The sequence below is a fragment of the Pristiophorus japonicus genome, chromosome 16, assembly GCF_044704955.1.
Source record: "Pristiophorus japonicus isolate sPriJap1 chromosome 16, sPriJap1.hap1, whole genome shotgun sequence".
Taxonomy (NCBI): Eukaryota; Metazoa; Chordata; class Chondrichthyes; family Pristiophoridae; genus Pristiophorus; species Pristiophorus japonicus.
In genome coordinates, this window is record NC_091992.1 from 53,099,240 (window position 1) to 53,122,499 (window position 23,260).

The following is a 23,260-nucleotide window of genomic DNA, read 5'->3' on the forward strand; positions in this document are numbered from 1 at the left end:
TGGGCCCTATATGACAGGGATGAGCAAACAGATAAAGCAGAAATAATTTTTTGGCCGAAAATAGGGGCAGTAAGGAGAGAAAGAGCTCAGAAATAATTTGGTTAGCATAGAATTAAATAAAGTTGTGTTGTATAAAATGTGTGCGCCATTTTGATTAATAAAATGAATATTTAAGCCAATAGCAATTAAAACCAGCCAGGAAATGGCCCAATATAGAAACCTGAAAATGTAATATACTGCAAAAGTTAATAGTGGGAAGAGGGGAGAAGAGTGTCCCCCACAAGCAACCTTGCCTACACTGTAAAAATATCTTTCAAAATTAAAGGTGGAAAAATAAATTAACACTTTGAAGGTTTAACCTGTAACTATCTTCTGGAGCATTTACAGCCTTTACATTACAGGCAAAGACCCCCCCCCCCACCACCAGCCACTACCGTACAGGCAATGATACTTCACAAATAAGGGAAAAAGCCTGATGAATCGCACAAATGTGACAAAGTTTCAACCTGAACAAGCTTATCTATTCTGCAGCATTTTCCTTTTTGCTAATAACTCTTAATTATGGACAGCTTGGCAGAGCTGAGCAGAGCAGATAAATATAACCAGGCAGGCAGGAAGAACAGGCTTGGCCATCATCATCGTGAGGAGGAGGAACCTCATGGTGCCTGGCAACTGTTATCCAGTATGAATTCAAGAGAATTCAACATTTATTTTTAAAAGAAAAAAAGTTAGCTGAAAGTTTTCTATTTTTCAAATACAGTTCCTACCTTGTTGTTCAAGCGAAGGAGAGAAAAATGACACTTTATTTCCAGTAATTTCCTGACCTTGGCTGACAGGGGTTGCGAAAGCTGAGATAAAGGCTCAGCCGCAAAAAACTGCAGTGGGACTGATCTTGTGTTCAAAAATGAGCGGTGAATTTGTTTTTGGTGGCATTTGTTCAGTGGCACCTTGAAACAACCTGTATAACAGGTCAGGACCCAGGTCTCCACCCATTGCAAAATCCTTCCACACCTCCCCAACAGTAACACTTTAGGCATAACTCTCACCAAGAACCACAACTGGAGCGTTTTACTCTCATTTGGAAAACATGACAGTGGTCACACTCCTGATGTCCCCTAGCGCACAGCAGCACAGAACTACCCCACCTGCAGTACATGCTGCTCTGCCCGAGTGGAAGAATACCAAGTTCCCTCGCTCAGCCTCTGGCAGATCCCAGCTCCAACATTTCGTTTCAAACTGAAGTCAGAGATTGATGAGTAGAACACCAAGTGATTTAACTCCATCATCATTTGATTTTAAGATAAGCCATCTCCGTGACCTCTGGCATCAAATAGGGTTCCATCTGCCTCTTCACCCCCCCTCCCCCAGAAGGACATGATTCATTTAAAACCATTTAACAGCCAACCAAAGGTTTCTCAAACTGAACTAGAGATGACGACCCGACAGATGAAAGGCTTCAATCAGTGTCAAGCCATGTGCAAGCAACTGTACACTACTGTACTCAAGACTTTTGTTTATTTAAAAAAATCCAAATACAATTCTGTGGCTATACTCAAGAACAGGTGAAATAGGAACAGGAGTAGGCCAGGCAGTCCATCGGGCCTGCCACCAGTCAGTAAAATTATGGCTGAACTTCTACGTCAACTCCACCTTCCCGCCCTATCCCGCCTTAACTCCCTTGGTGCCCAAAAATCTATCAATCTCAGTCTTGAATATACTCATCGACTGAGCAGCTACATCCCTCTAGGATAGAGAATTCCAAAGATTCACAAACCTCAGAGTAAAGAAATTTCTCCTCATTTCAGTCCTAAATGGCCTTTCTTCTCCCCCACCCCACCACCAAAACACACAGTCTGCGCCTCTACAGATGGTGCAGTAAAAGATTTTAATATATAATGACTATATAATTATGTGGTCCTTTAATCTACAAAGTCAATAAAATGAACTTGTTACATTCTACCTGCTCATATTCTCGCCACTGCCTCCCAAACAAAACATGCATTTATATAGAACCTTTGACTTTGGGACTATCTGTCCCACTTGTGACAGGGACTGTGGTTCTTGTATTGGACTGTACAGCCACCTAAGGACTCATTTTGAGAGTGGAAGCAAGTCTTCCTTGATTCCGAGGGACTGCCTATGATGATGATTCTTCACGACTTTGGGATGTCCTAAACACTTTAGAGTCAATGAATTACTTTTGAAATGTAGTCACTATTGCAATGTAGGAAAAGTCGGCAGCCAATTTACACACAAAGGTCCCATAAACAGCAATGGTATAAATGACCAGGTGATCCGTTTTTAGTGATGTTAATTGAGGGAAAATTGTTGGCTAGACACCGGATGAACTTTCGTGTTCTTCTTCGAATAGTGTCATGGGATCTTTCTCATCCAACATGCTTTCTTGTTGTACATTAATAAATATTTTCCTGCAACAATTGGTTAGGTTATGGTCCCCCCCCCCACACCCAGTGTCTCTACACTTGCATCAATCCCAAAGTTGGAATATCCTAACTAGGGAGGCAGAAAACAATCTTGATATTGTATTTGACCCCAAGATGAGCTTCCGACCAATATCTGTGCCATCACCAAGACTGCCTACTCCCACCTCCGTAACACTGCCCAATTCGGCCCAGTCTCAGCTCATCTGATGTTGGAACCCTCATCCATGCCTTTGTTACCTCTGGACTTTACCATTCCAAAGCACTCCTGGCTGGCCTCCTATCTTCCACCCTACATAAATTTGAAGTCATCCAAAACACTGTTGTCCGTGTCCTAACTTGCAAGTCCCACTTACCCATCAACCTTGTGCTCGCTGGCCTACGGTGGCTCCCAGCAACACCTCAATTTTAAAATTCTCATCCTCATTTTCAAATCCCCCCAGTGCCTTGCCTCTCCCCACCCTAGAACACACCAAAATCTCTGCGCTCCTCCAATTATGGCCATTTGCATATCCCTGATTTTCATCGCTCCACCATTGGCAGCCATGCCTTCAGCTGCCAAGGACCCAAACTCTGGAATTCCCTCCTGAAACCTCTCTGCCTCGTTAAGGATGCTCCTTAAAATTTCCTCTGGCCAAGCCTTTGGTCATTTGTCTTAATAATTGTCTTATGTGGCTTGGTGTCAAAAAAAATTGTAATGCTCCTTTGAAGCGCCTTGAGATGTTTTGCTACGTAAAGGCACTGTATAAATGTTGTTGTTAAATTCAGGTTGGTTTAAACCAGATCTAGCTCAAAGGCAGAGTTTTTTGCTATTTAGACATTACAATACAACTCCTAGGGCACACTGAAGCTGATATAGTACACTCACATAGTTTGCTCCCAAAGTTACAAAATAGAAAAGAATTTTGGCGGGGGGGGCCTGGGCAGACACATACATGGGGCAAGGAGAGCACCAACATTTATGTGTCACTGCTCCATTGAGTGCATCCAATACAACCACTGCAGCTCTAGTTATTCACGCTCAGTATTTCTGTATATGGAGCCTAGATTAAGCCAATGGGTTCCATATAATTGAGGAATCAACGTCAGTTAAACTACAGGTGAACGTACTGCATTGAGGTTTAATACTGTACCTTGAACCATTGATGAAGTGTGAGCCAGAAGCTGTAGATAGATTTGTAGCAGTTGCTGCAGCGCCAGGCCAATTAGAACTTGCGATGGGCATTGGACCCATAGATGTCGGCCTCTTGCTATAAGGGGAGTATCCATGGTTAGGAGACATCATTAGAGATGGCCTGTTAGAAGTCTGTTGAGTAAAAGGGCTTGCTAAGTTGTAGACAGTGTGTCGACTACGATTTAAAATGGGCCCAGAGGCAGTATAAGCCAGACACTGATGGCAAGAGCAGATTTGACCTCTGTGCATCGGTCCATAAGCAGCTAATGGATAGGGTGCATCAGAAAATCTTTGAATTCGTCTCCGGAATCCAGTGATTTTATTTATCTGACACGAGCTGGCCAAATCCACTACGTAGTTGTAACCAAAGTGCCCTAAATCGGCGACCTGCTGCCTTCCATTGCAGCAATCCTCGATGAAAATGGAGATGTTCGTTTCATAGGCTGTCCAGCCACCTTCATCGTTTTCCCATTGCCATAACAATCCTTGCCCTGGTGCAGATGACTGAGCATATAGCTGCCTTCTAACTCTTCGCATTCGTCCTGTAAAGAAGATTGGAAAATTGGGAAACAAATTAGAATTTACAGGAAAACACATGGTTCATGATCACACAGTAAGGAATATGGAAGATAAACAAGAATCGACACCTTTCATTGGAATACTTTGCCCAGTAACTTAAGGGTGCTGCATCCTCTCTTTCCCCATAGGGTTTTGCAAGTGGGCTAGATAATTACCAAAACAGGGCTCAAGGCATGTTCACGCTGCTCATCTCTTCTGCCTTCCCAAGCCTACTTAGATTTCACCCAGAAATACTATTCTTCACAAGTGTCTGCTTGAGACTTCAGAAATAGAATGACTTTGTAGCAAAAATAAAGGTTTGTATATGCAGTTCCTCACTTTCATGTGTAATGAAAGGTGGACTGTTTTCCTCAAAGAATGGAGGCGCGAGAGTTGCCATGACCCCCAACTCATCGGCATCTTCAGAGTTAGTTACAGGAATGGCAGGATCTGGGGATAACTCACTTGCCTATCCTCTCGGCTGGGGATTGACCCTGCAGGCACTGGGAATAATCTAAATGAAGAAAGATTTTTTTTTTAATAATTGAAAAACTGAACAGGCAGCAGAATGTCCTACAGGACCTGTCCATCACATAAACTAATGTACCAGTTTGGAAACACTTACTGCACAGTAACACGTGACATGTCTTTGGAGATAGTTCAGTTAACCTGCATATTTTCTTCGGTCAACTCAACACACAGCCAAGTAATTCACACATTCATTTCCCAATGTGAAAAGCTGTGAAACGTAGATGCTGTCGCTGAAAAAACACACACACAGAGACAGACAGACAAACAGACAGACAGACCGGTCTGGTATTTGCGGTTGTAATGACGGCAGAACGGTCAGCGCTCGCCGTCATTGCCACTGTGAATCCGACAGCCACTTCTGAAGTATCATCTTCTTCTTAAGCGGTCCCTCGTATCGAGGATGACTTGCTTCCACACCAAGAAGGGATGAGTTTACGGTGTTTCAATGTAGGGCCTGATATTCCAGGTCCCGAACTACATGCTGAAGGGTGGAAGATGCCGGTGCGTGGATTTTCTTTTAACATGGGGTGGCCGTTGCACACCAGCCACCAACGGGCTTGACAGAGCTCGGTCTTGGTCCAATGGCAAAGATTAACCAAAACGACTGGAGTGAGTTATCTGAAGTATGCATATGCATAGTTAAACGTGGAAATACAGAAGTTGCGGTCAGTCATTCCCTGCTCCTTCACCACCATCCTCAATTAGGTTCCTCCCACCCAATTAAGAAATTCCGATGATTCTAAAACTTTTCCCAAATATTCAAATCTTCCCAATGGGCTTGTTGCTGCACTATATCTACAAAACCGCAACTACAGTTCAGAAATGATCTATCCGAGGCGCTCTTTGGGATGTCCTGATGACGTGAAGGATGCTATATAAATGCAAGTTCTTTCTTTCACCTATATAGCAATTTACAAATCAATTATTAGCTAATAAGGACCACTGTAAAATGGCAAAAAAGGCTAAGCTAGAACTTGCTGGCCTTTCCAGTCTATTCTGACAGCAGTAAAATTTACATCCTTCATTTCAGTTGCACAAAGCTTCTTATATCACGAACTCCACTAACCAACTCACGAGAAACTTGCAATTCATTATCCAATTGTCTACCATACAAAACAACTGAAATGTAGCTGAACCATTCTGTGGCTGCAACAATCACCTCTGCATACAAAGGTTTCCTGTTATTCTTTCTGACTTCCTGTGAAGGCCACTGTGTCAGTGTGCAGACAGCTATTAAACCAGTTTGTACAATCCAGTCCACGCGTCTGTCAAAGAGTATTTTAACTATACTTCCGAACAGCCCATCCTGTTGCTACCCCAACAATTTAAACCCCTTCTCCCACTTCAACTGACTGCCCATGAAATGACTTGTAGATGAACATTTTTCATAGCATCTGGAAAATAAATCAGGGTTAAATAGGGAGTTTCACCAGGTACTGGGTGCCACTTAGGTAAGCATATGGTCCGTTCACCTCTCGGACTTGGAATCAAACAGAAAGCAAGTCTCCTTTTTGACAACTGCAAATCTGTGCTACATGAAGATTTCCCAAACCAGTCCCTACTGGAGAGTCCAACGGGGAAAATGGCCAATAATTCAGTAGAAATTGGTGCTCTCACTTCGAGGTTCTAAGGATGGCTGGTGCTTGAGATGCTACACTTGTGGTCAAAAGTTCTGGTTGTCTTAACTCAACAGGACGTGCCTGATCCAGACAATGGATACCAATTTGGAAGTGTTCCGTTCTTTAGCATTAGCACCCCAATGCCTTGAAATTCATCCAAAAGCTCTTCTGATTTTGTTTAGAACCTTCCCTTCCATCTATGCATGCAGCACCTTGGGACATTCTTCGGCTTAAAGACAATACATAAACCAGCAACAAGTACAGATTATTGTTGCGGCTCCCAAAGTAGTAAGAGCTGACCTCAGGCTTACTGAAATAGGAAGAAATGGAGCAGAAGGCAGGTGCTTTCCCAGAATGGGAGTTTGGTAAAGAAGGAAGAAGTAGTGAGAAACTGTGCCATTCTCATTCTTCACTTGGCCTTCAGCTGTGGAGAGCAGCAATGGCCTGGGAGCACGTCTTTACCAGGCTGTTTAGGGAGACACCATCAGAATTTCTGGATATCAGAAAGCTGGATCTTTCTCCCCCAAAAAACTGTTGAGGCTAGGTTCATTGAAAATTTCAAAAATGAGATTGGTAAGATTTTTGTTAAGCAAGGGAATAAGGGTTACAGAACCAAGGTGTGTAGGTGGAGTTAAGATACAGACAAGCCATGATCTAACTGAATGGCAGAACAGGTACGAGGGGCTGAATGGCCGATTCCTGTTCCTATGTAAAAGGGGATCAAAGTCAATACATATCCAAAATGTAAAACTTGCAGACTATTAATGGTGGACTTTAAAAAGGATCTTAATTTGACATGACTCAGAAAAGAACTGCAAAGAATCTTTAGGGCTCAACACTAGAGCGGTGATTACACCACCACTTTCATTCTCATGGTTTTGAATGCCCATTTTTATAAAAGCAGCTGTATAAACTCAGGCGTTAGAACCCGTCAGATACCTGAACGCACCAAAGCCAAGCGGTGAGAGACCTCCTAATGCCATGTGCTTTAAGACCAATGACAGGAAGCCATCCTACACCAGTTTTGAGTTCACAATGACTGCAGTTTGATTCAAAATAGCCTTGGTGGTCCACTGGACTCCCTGGGCATATCTGAAGCTGGAATCTTTCAAACATTGTCACATTTTTGCCCAACTCTGATTTGTTCACAGTATTTGTTACCTCTAGACAACACTATTCCAACGCAATCCTGGCCGGCCTCCCACATTCTACTCTATGTAAACTTGGTGAGCCAAAACTCAGCTGCCCATGTCCTAACTCGCACCAATTCCAATTCACCCATCACCCGTGTGCTCGCTGATGTACATTGGCACCTAGTTTTTCATCCCTCCATGGTCCCTCCCTATCTCTAATCTCATTCAGTCTTTCACATCCCCCCTCCCCCGAGATTCCTGCACTCTAATTCTGCCCTCTTGAGTATCCCTCATCATAACTGCTCAACCATTGGTGGCTGTGCCTTCTGTTGCCTAGGTCCCAAGCTCTGGAATTCCCTGCCTAAACCTCTCCACCTCTCTTTCCTCCTTTAATATGCTCCTTAAAACCTATCTCTTTGACCACGCTTTTGGTCACCTGCCCCAATTTCTCACGTGGCTCGGTGTCAAACTTTGTCTCACAATACTCCTGTGAAGTGCCTTGGGACGTTTTACTACATTGAAGGTGCTATATAAATACATGTTGTTGTTGTAATTTCTAAAACTTGCATTAGAGTGGCCTCTGCACAAGTGCCGTATCAATGGCAAATCTGATCTCTGGGCATGGTCACAGAAACATTTCAAGCATCAAATAATCAATAAGTGCCAAACCCCGACCACAATTTCAGTGAAGTTTATCTGATTTGAGCAATTCAAAAAGCATTGGCAATATATTTGGAATACCGTTTAGTCCATTTAAAACTGCTTTGGGGTTCTTACTAAGAAAAGTAGAAGTCCATGTTTTGCTGCTGATCTTGTATTTTTCTCCTCTTGGTGCATGTGGGTAATTAAGTGAATTATTTTGAGAAATTCTGGATTATCAACCAATCAACAGGACACTGCAACAAACTTGATTTTCACCTGAAGGAACTCTTTCACAAGTGCACAAATGTATTAATTTGTCTCGTGTCCTAACTTTTCTTTTTCCAATTCAATTTCAGGGCAATTTCATAAATTCACTTTTAAACGTTCACTGGAAACATGTCGTCACTGAGCCCATGAAATGATTTCCATGAAGGATTTTATAAAACAAAGGGAATTTACCCGTACTCAAATGAGGCAATATTATAGCATAGAGTTATCGTGCTAATACAGGGCTTCCAAATTCTACTTGCTGGCTATCCGGATATGAATTTCTTTCCAACTTTAGTGTGGCTGAAAAGCAAAGCAGCTCTCCCGCTTGTGGACAACATTATTGTGTTAATCCCTCCATCTCCAATCCGTAGCATCTTGTTTTATCCTGAACAGGTTTAAAACATCCTCCCCGACTGCGTTTTCCATCTACAGCACCCCCTCCTTCCACTAACTCTATTTCTCCTGCCCAAATGATCGACTGCTCCATGCCTCATTCGCGTACCCCTGCTGCTCTGCAATGCCCTTCCTCAGCACGTCATCCTTCCTCTTTTCCTCCCCACTCCACCACTGCTTCCCGTACCCTTCATTTGCCTTTTCCTCCTCCTCCTCCCACACCTCCCCTCCTTTCTTCAGCATCCCCTTCCCTCCTCTCCCACACTGATTTCATTATTTGCCCCACCCTCTAAACCTACTTGATCTCAAAACTTCAAATTGGCCTTGACTACTCATGTATAAACACACTTGATCAGCTCTGCTGGACGGGCCACATTGTCCGCATGCCAGGCACGAGATTCCAAAAGTAAGCGCTCTATTCGGAAATCCTTCACAGCTATCGAGCCAAGGTGGGCAGAGGAAACGTTACAAGGACACCCTCAAAGCCTCCTGATAAAGTGCAATATCCCCACTGACACCTAGGAGTCCCTGGCCAAAGACCGCCCTAAGTGGATGAGTGCATCCGGGAGGGTGCTGAGCACCTCGAGTCTCATCACCGAAAGCATGCAGAAATCAAGCGCAGGCAGCGGCTAATCTGTCCAACCCTCCCTTATCCTCAACGAGTATCTGTCCCACCTGTGAAGGGGACTGTGGCTCTCGTATTGGACTGTTCAGCCACCTAAGGACTCATTCTAAGAGTGGAAGCAAGTCTTCCTCGATTCCGAGGGACTGCCTATGATGATGTTAAACACAGGAGATTAACCAGATTCTTGTGATTTTGAATAATGATCATTTATATCGTTCAGAAATGTCCCAAACTACGTTGCATATAATTAATTGCTTTGAAATGCAGATTAATGTTAAGTGGAGGCATGTGGCAACTATTTTGCACACAATGATGCACAAAGAGCAAGGAGATAAAGGACCAGTTATACTATGTTTGGTGCTGTTTGAGAGAGAGATGTTGGTCAGGACATCAGAAGAGCACCCTGCTCTTCTTCAAATAGTGGCATGGGATCTTTAACATCTGAACAACCAGAACGGGTGTGCAGGGCTTTAGTTTAGTGTCTCATTTGAGTAGCGGCATCTCAATATTACACTGAAGCGTGGCTTCAATTTAGTGCTCAGGTCCTGGTGTGAGGTTTCCACAAGCTTCTGACTTCTACCAACTTACATCAGATCCTTTAGAAACAAAGTAAAATAGTTTTGCTGTATAGAAAACTGGATCACAAGACACATTCCGATCTTGTGTCCAAAGTGTAAGTATAGTGCCATGTGGAATTTAATTTATTTCAGCTGCAGAAAACCCTACAAGTCCGTTGTGCTGACTTATTAGCACATTCCTGTGCTGTTGGTTAAAAGCATTGCTTAGAAATTATTTTAGACTCGCTATGAGGGTACAGAAACAATGGTACCTATTATTTTGTCGATAGGATGTTTAGCCAAACGTGTGGGTGCGCGGCTGCGGGCGATAACAGTGCCTCAGGTACCATGCAGCACTGCTGCTAATTTTGGAAAGACCGAAGCTATTGTTTTCAGTCCCCGCCACAAACTCCATCCCTCTCACCAACTTCTCTCCAAGGCTGAGCCAGACTGTTCACAACCTTGGTGTCATATTTGACCCAGAAATTAGCTTTCGACCACATCGACAGGATAATTAAGACTGCCAATTTCCATCTCCGTAACATTGCCCGATTTCAAAATTTCCGTATCCCTCCATGGCTTCGCCCCTCCCAATCTCTAATCTCCTCCAGCACCACAACCTCCCGAGATGTCTGCGCTCCTCTAATTCTGGCCTCTTGAGCACCCCGGATTATAATCACTCAACCATTGGTGGCCGTCCTTCTGTTGCCTAAGCCCCAAAGCTCTGGAACTCCCTGCTTAAATCTCTCCGCCTCTCTTTCCTCCTTCAAGACGCTCCTTAAAACTTACCTCTTTTGGACATGTGCACTAATTTCTACTTATGCAGCTCAGTGTCAAATTTTTTATCTCAGAATACTCCTGTGAAGCGCCTTGGGACATTTCACTACATTAAAGGCACTATATAAATACAAGTTGTTGTTATTGTAGTAATATCTGGGCTGAATAGCAAATATGTCAAACAAACTGCAAGTATCCTAAAGCAGGGCCTGCAACATGGAGTTTCTTTTCTCTTTGCGAATAAACCCCGTGTTTCCAACATTTTCTGCTTTTATTTCTGATTTCCAGCACGTTGGATGAAATTTAATATGAAGAAATGCAAGGCAATACATTTTGAAAGATCAGAGGAAATATAAACTTAAATGGCAAAACTTGAGATCGCGGGGTTCAGATGCACAAAGTTGATAAAGTTGGAAAAAATACAAGATCTCAGGCTTGATAAAAAAATGGAAGAGAGAGCCATATGGATTTGTATAGCTCCTTTAACATAAGGGAACATCTCAAGGCACTTTACTGATGAGCAATGGAAATACATCCTAAACCAGGAAGAGATTAGAAGAGGGTGACAGACTTGGCTGGAGAGAATGGATTTTGAGGTATTTAAAGGTGGAAGCAGCAGAAAGGTCTAGAAATGGAACTCCAGAAAGTAGAACCAAGGCTGCTGAAGGCTCTCACACCAATGAAAAAATGAAAAGGAAAAGGATGTAAATGGAAGCTCAGAATCAGAGGAAAGGAATGTTCCACAAGGATTTAAAAGAACTGGAGAAACCTGCAGAGGTTGGGGTGGAAAAGACCATTGAAGGATTCATGGTCTAAAGGGTGAGGATTTTTAAACTTAATGCAAGAAATGAAGGCGAAGAGCTAATGTTCACCAATACACAAGAACATAAGAAATAGGAGCAGAGCCATTTGGCCCCTTTAGCCTGCTCCACCATTCAACATCATGACTGATCTGATCTTGGCCTCAACTCCACTTCCCTGTCCACTCCCCATTGACTCCCTTACAATGATACAAATCGTTAGTAACATTAGTACAGTATACAAATCATTGCTTCCTGTTTTGGGTTCCCCCAACTTGAGGAAGGGCATCAAGGCCATAGGAAGAAATACAGGAGAGACTTGCTGAAATGATATCAGGGATGAGAAGCTTTGGTTATCAGAGACTAAAGGAAGTCTGATAGGAATCAAATTTGAGAGATTTTGATATGGTAAATCAGGAGTTAATAACACTAGTTGGTGAGTCAGTAACTAGAGGACAAAAAATTTACGATAATGGCCTAAAGAACAAAGGGAGGTTAGGAATGTTTTCTTTTTTTAAATGAGAGCTTTTAGGACATGAAATTCCCTACTAGGAACAGCTTAATGCTGGAGGCTGGATTACAGCCAATTTCAGACACTGAAATTGGCCCATTAACCACCATGACACACCTCTTACAAATGCACAAATAAGGTGAGTCATGTTGGTTAATGGGGCAATTTCAGAACCCGAAATTGGCTGTATTTCAGCCTCCAACATCAAACTTATGGGCTAATTCCAAGGAGCCCAAAAACAGCTGCTTTCCAACCTCCAGCATGAACATGGAAAAAAAATATTTTGGAGTGTGACCCCCACCTTGCAGGGGGCATTTGTTTAAAGTGCACAACTAAAATAGTTGAACATGGGCTGAAAAAGCTGATGTCTATGCAAAAAGTGGAGAGTTGGCATGTTACCAATGTCTAAACTATATTGGGAACATAAATATCTCAATTGGTTTCAGGACAAAGACAAGCCACAGCTCTCAATCTAAAATATATGCCCCAGCAATCGATGAACTCCTCCTGCATGGTGGAATGCCAGAGGCTGCATTTGTCCTCCGCAAGTTCCAGCAGTGATTTGAGAGTTTACTGGATTGGTGGCTAATCGGCTCCTATATTCCTACCAAAAACAGTGTCAGCACCCTTTATAGAACCGGTAGCCCAGTCAGTGTCAACTTGGTTTAGTGGCAGCACTTTCGTTTCTCAAAATCAGAAAACTTTGGGTTCAAGCCCTACAAGCAGAACTTGAGCACATAATCTAGGCTGACAATCTGGTGTAGTACTGAGAGAGTATGGCATTGGCAGAGGTGTTGCCTTTCGACGAAGACGTTAAAGAGGGAAAGTCAAGGCCTCGGTTTAAGAACAGGGGAATTCGTCCGGAGTCCTAGAAAATATTTATCCCTGGGGCACCACCAAAAGTAATCAACAGGCCATTTATCTCATTGCTGTTTGTGGGACTTTTCGATGTGCAAATTTGCTGCCCTATTTGCCAACAAAAATAACTACATGCCAAAAATAATTCACTGGCTGCAAGATGGCCATGAAAGGTGCTATAGAAATTCAAGATCTTCCTTGCAATCTAACACCTCAGTAAAGCAGACCTAATCTAATAACACAGTCCGTTAACTATTTCACACTTGATAAGTATGTTACTATCAACATTGCTGATCTTAAAGAATGCTGAATAAAGCTAAACTTTTAAACTACAAAATTTATTTCAATATAAAATGGAGGAAAATTAAGACAATCGTATCTGGTTTTTCTCATCCCCAGAAACAACCTGCATGCATAAAGCTCAGTAATTGAGGTTGCTTGTTTGTGCCTCCTGGTTTATTGGGTAAGCAAAATAATTGGTCACCTGCCTGATTCCAATATTGACATGAAGCTATAGAAAAAAATACCTAAGCATTGCAGTTCTGTCATGATATACGCAACTACTGTGCCCGTTTGCTGCAGGAAGCACACAACTTTCGACAGCCAGCTTTAAAGTAGAGCACACATTCAGTTGCCTGATTCATGTACAGACAACTGTACAAAGTTCCACTGGGTAGGAGGCAATGATTGTACATCTTGACTCCCTTTAGACTTGTATTTTGTGAAGACAGCTTTGTGAAAGCTCATCTTAATATCAAGTGTTTGATTCAATCCTTCACATTGTTTTGCTGATTATAGATCTAAAGTTATCCATTTGCAAATATTGGGTCTTATTTTTGTCTAGAGAAAGCCTTAATTTCTCAAATCGATTTCACTTGCTTCTTTTCTGACATGAAAAACCCTTGAAAATAAAAATCATTATTGTGTTACTATTTTAGCAGGTTAAAAGATCTCCACTGCACCATAATATCTCAGAACTTTCTGCTCTCAGTTGCACTTCTATAGGGAAGCACTGAATACAGTGCTCCAAATAGGGAGAGGGAGATCATAGAGGAAACTAAAACTAGGGGGCATAATCTCGGAATAAGAGGCCGCCCATTTAAAACTGAGATAAGGAGGAATTTCTTCTCTGAGGGTTGTAAATCTATGAAATTCTCTGCTCCAGAGAGATAAGGAGGCTGGGTCATTGAATATATTTAAAGGCGGAGATAGACAGATTTTTGGGCAATAAGGGATAAAGGATTATGGGGGGGGCAGGGAAGTGAAGCTGAGTCCATGATTAAATGGCGGAGCAGACTCGAGGGACTAGGTGGCCTACTCCTGCTCCTATTTCTTATGTTCTATGTTATGCCAAATGTAAATCCCTATAAACTACACTGACAAATACGCTTAGAATGGCAACCATCACCAAGGCAAAAATCAGGAGAAATAATTAGTCTTTTACACCTATTAAATATTCATTTTAGAATAAAATCCATGGGTACATTTTAGATATTCAAATTAACAGCGGTGCTGTGAAAAACTTTTAACCTCAAAAAATACTAACACTAATGTTTAGTTTCATTTTTTGGACAAAGTCAGGTGAAATGAGCTTCGAAGAAATACTTTTGGGTTAAAAATGAAACACAGTTTCTGATATAAAAACCCAAGGTTTAATTCAGCAAAGCAATTTAGAAAAGGAAATCATTTATTTTAAGATTTGCACCTGGAGTAAATATTTCGTTACAGATAATGAACCATTAATAGACAATATCAAATAATGCGTTTTCATTAAAATGAAGAATGTTAATGAGAAGTATGTTATGGATAGGGATGAGTGTGGTGCCAATGAATGATGCTAGTGGGTGGGTGACAGTCCCTACCTGTGTCCTGGCGGAACTGGGTGAGTGTGGGGATGTCGATGATATAGGGTGCCAGCCAGGGGTCGGCCATGCCCAGCGAGATGCTGTTGGTGCCTTTGGCGGCCGCCGCCGCCGATCCGTGCAGCTGCTGGAGGCTGCGCTCGACGTGCTCGCTCACCCGACTGCTGTAGGGCCTCCAGCGGCCCGTCTCGTCTTCCCATTCCCACACGGCGACCAGCGGCCCCGGGCCTCCGGGAGAGACGGCCGCCGCCGCGCCGGGCAAAGGCAAGGGAGCTACGGGGAAACTCGAGCCACCGCCGGCTCCAGCAGCTGCCCCTCCGCTTCCGTGAGCCGAGGCTGCCATGTCGTCCTCTCCGCCTTGCGGGGTTAATGGTGAGGGGCGGGGGGTGGGGGGGAGAACACAAATAAACGCCGATAACTTTCGGCTACAAACTCCTCCCTCACAGTATTTTCCCCGTCTCCAGGGTGGCGCCGCGCGCGCGCTGCCTTCTGGGAACTGTAGTTCCTTCCGGCTGAGGTGGCCAGGGGCTTGATATCCGGTTCGCCGGTGCGCGGACTACAACTCCCAGGAGGCGCCGCTCCGGCCAGCACCCTCTGCTGACGGCTCGCGTCAGGTGCGAGGGTAACAGAAACGAAACTTTAGTGAGCAAAACTTTTTGTTTTTGTTTCGCGGGGAGAAGATTTAGCTGCGCACAAATAAAACTCTGCGATTATAAAGATTAGGAAAAAAATTAATAAACGCAAATCTGAAAAAAGAAAATGCACAGCAGTTTATCAATGAAGAAACGACCTCCCTGGACGCTGTAATTCATGCTCTTGTCAAAGTTGTTTCGGAGCAATATACTGACTCAGGGGACGTTCTGTTTCACAATTTAATAACTGTAACAACTAGTTGATAGAAACGTTATGTTCTGAAGACAGTGCTTAGGGAAATCACTGTAGTAGTTGAATTGGCTGCTGCGTTCACGAAGAACGTGCACTCTAGTACAGGGCAGAGCAGACAGATCCGAACACATTATGTATCGCTCCAATCGTGGAGAAAAAAGGCCGAGTTCCCGAGGTGAGGTGAGGCGAGAGCCCATGACATCAAGGCATCATTTGACTGAGTGCGGCATCAAAGAGCCCGAGTAAAATTTAACTCACTGAGAATCAGGGGGAAAATTCTGCACTGGCTGGAGTCATATTGAGCATAAAGGAAGATGATTGTGTTTGTTGGAACCCAATCATTTCAGCCCCGAGCCATTGCTGCAGGAGTTCCTCAGGGCAGTGTCCTAGGCCCAACCATCTTCAGCTGCTTCATCAATGACCTTTCCTCCATCATGTCAGAATTGGAAATGCTCACTAATGATCGCACAGTTCCATTCGCAATTCCTTAGATAATGAAGCAGTCCGTGCCAGCATGCAGCAAGACCTGAATGGCATTCAGGCTTGGGCTGCTAAGTGGCAAGTTACATTTGCACCACACAGGTGCCAATAAGAGATTAAAACTACCGCCCCTTGACATTCAACAGCATTACCATTGTCAAATCCCCCACCATCAATATCCTAGGATCACCATTGGAGCTGGGTATTCTGTGGCAAGTGTCTCACCTGACTCCCAAAGCCTTTCCACCATCTATAAGGCACAAGTTAGGAGTGCGATGGATTACTCTCCACTTGCCTGGATGAATGCAGCTCCAACAATACTCAAGCAGCTCAATATCATCCAGGACTAAGCAGCCCACTTGATAGGCATCCCATCCACCACTTTAAACATTCACTCCCTCCACCACTGACATATGCTGCAGTGTGTACCATCTACAAGATGCACTGCAGCAACTCGCCAAGGCTTCTTCAACAGCACCTCCCAAACCCGTGACCTCTACCACCTAGATGGACAAGGGCACCAGGCACATGGAAACACCATTGCCTCCAAGAAGGTGGCTCACCACCATCTTCTCAAGGGCAATTAGGGATGGGCAATAAATGCTGGCCTTGCCAGCGACACTCACATCCTGGAACGAATAAAAACAAGTCACACACCATCCTGACTTGGAAATATATCACCCTTCCTTCATTGTTGCTGGGTCAAAATCCTGGAACTCCCTCCCTAAAAGCACTGTGAGAGCACCTTCACCACACAACTGAGCAGTTCAAGGCAGCACCTTCTCAAGGGCAATTTAGTGGTGGGCAATAAATTCTGGCCTAGCTAGCGACGCCCACATCCCATGAACAAATAAAGTCAATGGAGGTAGATTCATACTCTTGCAGGAAATGTGGAATGGTGAAGGGGATCGAGCGAGGGACAGGTGTTATAAATGTGCAGGGTAATAAACAATTCTCAAATTGGAGTGAAATCACTGCGGCATTATTCTGCAATCAGGCTTCTGTTTTTTTTTTAAGAGGGAAGGCAACTTTCTCTGGGAAATAGGTTAATGATTTATCCAAGTGTATTCTGTTGCAGCTTTATAGTTGGTTATGTCCCTCCACCTCATCTTTCTAAACAGCTTCATTTGACACCATTATTCCATTACACTCCTGGCTGGCCGTCCACATTCTGCCCTACATAAACTTGAGGTGATCCAAAACTCGCTGCCCGTGTCCTAACTCGCACCAAGTCCCGCTCACCCATCACTCCTGTGCTCACTGATCTACATTGGATCCCGGTTAAGCAATACCTCGATTTCAATATTCTCATCCTCATTTTCAAATCCCTCCATGGGCCTCGCATCTTCCTATCTCTGTAACCTCCTTCAGCCCCCTAATCCCTTCTGTCCTCTTGAGCATTCTTGATTATAATCGTTCAGCCATTGGTAGCTGTGCCTTCTATTGCCTAGGCTCTAAGCTTTGGAACTCCTTGCCTAAACCCATCTGCCTCTTTGTTCCCTTTCCTTCTTTAAGACGCTCGATAAAACTTACCTCTTTGACCAAGCTTTTGGTCACGCCCTAATTTCTCCTTATGCTCGGTGTCAAAATTTTTGTCTCATTATACTCCTGTGAAGCGCCATGGGACATTTTGCTATATAAATACAAGTTGTTCTTGTTATTATTAAATCATTACTTGAGCCATATAAATTTCAGACATCTTCATATTGGTCCATGTTGCCTTATTATAAGTTTAGTTTTAATGTCACATTTGTCCCTGCAGTTATTTATAAATTTAATACAGTACTGGGGAAGTTACAGAGCTGCTGTCTTTCAGCTGGGACATTAGAAGACTTGCATTTATATAGTGCCTTTCACAACCACAGGGCGTCCCAAAGCGCTTTACAGCTAATGAAGTGCCTTTTAAGTGTAGTCATTATTATAATGTAGGAAATGCGGCCGCCAGTTTTTTTTTTTTTTTACATAGCAAGGTATCACAAACAGAACTTTTAACATTGTTATTACCAGTTTAAGTGTATCTAAGGGTTAAGACATGGCAGGAGAGCTCGGTCGGGTGTTATGCTCCTCCTGTACCATGTGGGAACTCGGGGACACTTCCGGTGTCCCTGACGACTACGTGTGCGGGAAGTGTATCCGCCTCCAGCTCCTGACGGTCCGCGTTACGGAATTGGAGCTGAGGGTGGATTTACTCTGGAGCATCCACGATGCTGAGAATGACGTGAGTATCACGTGTAGTGAGTTGGTCTTACCGCAGGGAAAGGGTCCACAGCCAGATAGGGAATGGAAGACCAGCAGGAAGAGTAGAGCAAGGAAGGTAGTGCAGGGGTCCCCTGCGGTCATCCCCCTGCAAAACAGATACACCGCTTTGGGTACTGTTGAGGGGAATGACTCATCAGGGGAGGGCAGCAGCAGCCAAGTTCATGGCACCGTGGCTGGCTCTGCTGCACAGGAGGGCAAGAAAAAGAGTGGGAGAGCGATAGTGATAGGGGATTCAATTGTGAGGGGAATAGATAGGCGTTTCTGCGGCCGCAACCGAGACTCCAGGATGGTATGTTGCCTCCCTGGTGCAAGGGTCAAGGATGTCTCGGAGCGGGTGCAGGACATTCTGAAATGGGAGGGAGAACAGCCAGTTGTCGTGGTGCACATTGGTACCAACGACATAGGCAAAAAAAGGGATGAGGTCCTACGAAACGAATTTAAGGAGCTAGGAGCTAAATTAAAAAGTAGGACCTCAAAAGTAGTAATCTCGGGATTGCTACCAGTGCCACGTGATAGTCAGAGTAGGAATCGCAGGATAGCGCAGATGAATACGTGGCTTGAGCAGTGGTGCAGCAGGGAGGGATTCAAATTCCTGGGGCATTGGGACCGGTTCTGGGGGAGGTGGGACCAGTACAAACCGGACGGTCTGCACCTGGGCAGGACTGGAACCAATGTCCTAGGGGGAGTGTTTGCTAGTGCTGTTGGGGAGGATTTAAACTAATATGGCAGGGGGATGGGAACCAATGCAGGGAGACAGAGGGAAACAAAAAGGAGCCAAAAGCAAAAGACAGAAAGGAGATGAGGAAAAGTGGAGGGCAGAGAAACCCAAGGCAAAGAACAAAAAGGGCCACTGTACAGCAAAATTCTAAAAGGACAAAGGGTGTTAATAAAACAAGCCTGAAGGCTTTGTGTCTTAATGCAAGGAGTATCCGCAATAAGGTGGATGAATTAATTGTGCAAATAGATGTTAACAAATATGATGTGATTGGGATTACGGAGACGTGGCTCCAGGATGATCAGGGCTGGGAACTCAACATTCAGGGGTATTCAACATTCAGGAAGGATAGAATAAAAGGAAAAGGAGGTGGGGTAGCATTGCTGGTTAAAGAGGAGATTAATGCAATAGTTAGGAAAGACATTAGCTTGGATGATGTGGAATCTATATGGGTAGAGCTGCAGAACACCAAAGGGCAAAAAACGTTAGTAGGAGTTGTGTACAGACCTCCAAACAGTAATAGGGATGTTGGGGAGGGCATCAAACAGGAAATTAGGGGTGCATGCAATAAAGGTGCAGCAGTTATAATGGGTGACTTTAATATGCACATAGATTGGGCTAGCCAAACTGGAAGCAATACGGTGGAGGAGGATTTCCTGGAGTGCATAAGGGATGGTTTTCTAGACCAATATGTTGAGGAACCAACTAGGGGGGAGGCCATCTTAGACTGGGTGTTGTGTAATGAGAGAGGATTAATTAGCAATCTCATTGTGCGAGGCCCCTTGGGGAAGAGTGACCATAATATGGTGGAATTCTGCATTAGGATGGAGAATGAAACAGTAATTTCAGAGACCATGGTCCAGAACTTAAAGAAGGGTAACTTTGAAGGTATGAGGCGTGAATTGGCTAGGATAGATTGGCGAATGATACTTAGGGGGTTGACTGTGGATGGGCAATGGCAGACATTTAGAGACCGCATGGATGAAGTACAACAATTGTACATTCCTGTCTGGCGTAAAAATAAAAAGGGGAAGGTGGCTCAACCGTGGCTATCTAGGGAAATCAGGGATAGTATTAAAGCCAAGGAAGTGGCATACAAATTGGCCAGAAATAGCAGCGAACCTGGGGACTGGGAGAAATTTAGAACTCAGCAGAGGAGGACAAAGGGTTTGATTAGGACAGGGAAAATGGAGTACGAGAAGAAGCTTGCAGGGAACATTAAGGCGGATTGCAAAAGTTTCTATAGGTATGTAAAGAGAAAAAGGTTGGTGAAGACAAACGTAGGTCCCCTGCAGTCAGAATCAGGGGAAGTCATAACGGGGAGCAAAGAAATGGCGGATCAATTGAACAAGTACTTTGGTTCGGTATTCACTAAGGAGGATACAAACAACCTTCCGGATATAAAAGGGGTCAGAGGGTCTAGTAAGGAAGAGGAACTGAGGGAAATCTTTATTAGTCGGGAAATTGTGTTGGGGAAATTGATGGGATTGAAGGCCGATAAATCCCCAGGGCCTGATGGACTGCATCCTAGAGTACTTAAGGAGGTGGCCTTGGAAATAGCGGATGCATTGACAGTCATTTTCCAACATTCCATTGACTCTGGATCAGTTCCTATGGAGTGGAGGGTAGCCAATGTAACCCCACTTTTTAAAAAAGGAGGGAGAGAGAAAACAGGGAATTATAGACCGGTCAGCCTGACCTCAGTAGTGGGTAAAGTGATGGAATCAATTATTAAGGATGTCATAGCAGTGTATCTGGAAAATGGTGACATGATAGGTCCAAGTCAGCATGGATTTGTGAAAGGGAAATCATGCTTGACAAATCTTCTGGAATTTTTTGAGGATGTTTCCAGTAAAGTGGACAAGGGAGAACCAGTTGATGTGGTATATTTGGACTTTCAGAAGGCTTTCGACAAGGTCCCACACAAGAGATTAATGTGCAAAGTTAAAGCACATGGGATTGGGGGTAGTGTGCTGACGTGGATTGAGAACTGGTTGTCAGACAGGAAGCAAAGAGTAGGAGTAAACGGGTACTTTTCAGAATGGCAGGCAGTGACTAGTGGAGTGCCGCAAGGTTCTGTGCTGGGGCCCCAGCTGTTTACATTGTACATTAATGATTTAGACGAGGGGATTAAATGCAGTATCTCCAAATTTGCGGATGATACTAAGTTGGGTGGCAGTGTGAGCTGCGAGGAGGATGCTATTAGGCTGCAGAGTGACTTGGATAGGTTAGGTGAGTGGGCAAATGCATGGCAGATGAAGTATAATGTGGATAAATGTGAGGTTATCCACTTTGGTGGTAAAAACAGAGAGACAGACTATTATCTGAATGGTGACAGATTAGGAAAAGGGAAGGTGCAACGAGACCTGGGTGTCATGGTACATCAGTCATTGAAGGTTGGCATGCAGGTACAGCAGGCGGTTAAGAAAGCAAATGGCATGTTGGCCTTCATAGCGAGGGGATTTGAATACAGGGGCAGGGAGGTATTGCTACAGTTGTACAGGGCCTTGGTGAGGCCACACCTGGAGTATTGTGTACAGTTTTGGTCTCCTAACTTGAGGAAGGACATTCTTGCTATTGAGGGAGTGCAGCGAAGGTTCACCAGACTGATTCCCAGGATGGCGGGACTGACCTATCAAGAAAGATTGGATCAATTGGGATTGTATTCACTGGAGTTCAGAAGAATGAGAGGGGACCTCATAGAAACGTTTAAAATTCTGACGTGTTTAGACAGGTTAGATGCAGAAAGAATGTTCCCAATGTTGGGGAAGTCCAGAACCAGGGGTCACAGTCTGAGGATAAGGGGTAAGCCATTTAGGACCGAGATGAGGAGAAACTTCTTCACCCAGAGAGTGGTGAACCTGTGGAATTCTCTACCACAGAAAGTAGTTGAGGCCAATTCACTAAATATATTCAAAAGGGAGTTAGATGAAGTCCTTACTACTCGGGGGATCAAGGGTTATGGCGAGAAAGCAGGAAGGGGGTACTGAAGTTTCATGTTCAGCCATGAACTCATTGAATGGCGGTGCAGGCTAGAAGGGCTGAATGGCCTGCTCCTGCACCTATTTTCTATGTTTCTATGTTTCTATGTAAATGTGATAATTAAATAATCTATTTTGTTACGGATGTCGAGGGGAAAGTATTGGTCAGGACACTGGGAGAACTCACCTGCTCTTCGATTAGCGCCATGGGATTTTTTACGTCCACCTGACCGGGCCTCGGTTTAACATCTCATCGGAAAGAAGACACCTCCGACACCCTCAATCAGCACCACTAAAAGCAGATTCGCTTGTCATTCAGTTCATTGTTTTTTGTGGGATCTTGCTTGTGCAATTTTGCTGTCACATTTACCTACACAAGTGACTACACATCAAAAAGTATTACATTGGATGTAAAGAGATTTGGGATGTCCTGTGAACAGAAATAACTCTATAAATGCAAGTTCTTTTATGTATCAAAGTATAGAAACATTTCAGGGAAAAAAAAAATCAGTTTTATACTAGATAGTCTCCAATATGCTAATGGTCTTTTCTATGCTCCCTCCCTCCCTCCAGGAATAAAATTCTGTTTGACCTTCATGTCAAAAAAAAAACTTAAGACTTGCTTGGTAGTTTGAAATTCATTTTTCCTTGATAATAGAAAGCAAATCAACATTTCTACTTAGGTGAAAATCTCCCAATGGTGGTGGTGGTGGCAGGAAGGGGGTGGTTTTGGCAAGTAACTGGCTGAGGCAAAGCTGAACTATCAAAGAAAAAAATTAACTTGGCTCAGACAGAGGCTCGAGAAGCACAAAGAAATTTACGTTCAGCCAGACAATGGACGGAGAATGGGCTGAGCAATTCAAAACATTCAATGGGGGGGGGGGGGGGAGCGAGCAGAGAAGAGTGGCCCAAGAATTGAGAGAGAATATTTGAGGGGGGAGGGGGGGATAAAGGTATTACCATTTAACAAATAAAACATTAAAATGTTAAAGAACTGAAAAATAGCTGTTATTTTTCACAAAGTAAAACCAATACAGCTATGAATTGAGCTTCAGGAAATAAAGCTCTGCAGAGGCACCTCGAGGCTAGAGCCCGCAATTGTGCACAGACAACAACCTGTATTTATATAGCACCTTTAATGTAGTAAAACATCCCAAGGGCGCTCCACAGGAGTATTAAGAGACAAAAT

General features: G+C 43.8%; 1 protein-coding gene across 3 annotated transcripts in view; it reads right to left on the minus strand.

Annotated features, from left to right (window-relative positions):
- dtx2 (deltex 2, E3 ubiquitin ligase) overlaps positions 1-15,185 on the minus strand; it is a 49,374-nt gene extending 34,189 nt beyond the window's left edge. For 2 of the 3 annotated variants that reach the window (XM_070857326.1, XM_070857325.1), the window contains exons 1-2: positions 14,752-15,185; positions 3,575-4,157 (exon numbers count right to left, since the gene is read on the minus strand). In XM_070857326.1, the coding sequence (XP_070713427.1) occupies positions 3,575-4,157; positions 14,752-15,094 (926 nt within the window). In that variant the 5' untranslated portion in view covers positions 15,095-15,185. The remainder of the gene's footprint in view (positions 1-3,574; positions 4,158-14,751) is intronic. The other variant, XM_070857327.1, reaches the window with a different exon arrangement.
- Positions 15,186-23,260: the final 8,075 nt, after the last annotated feature.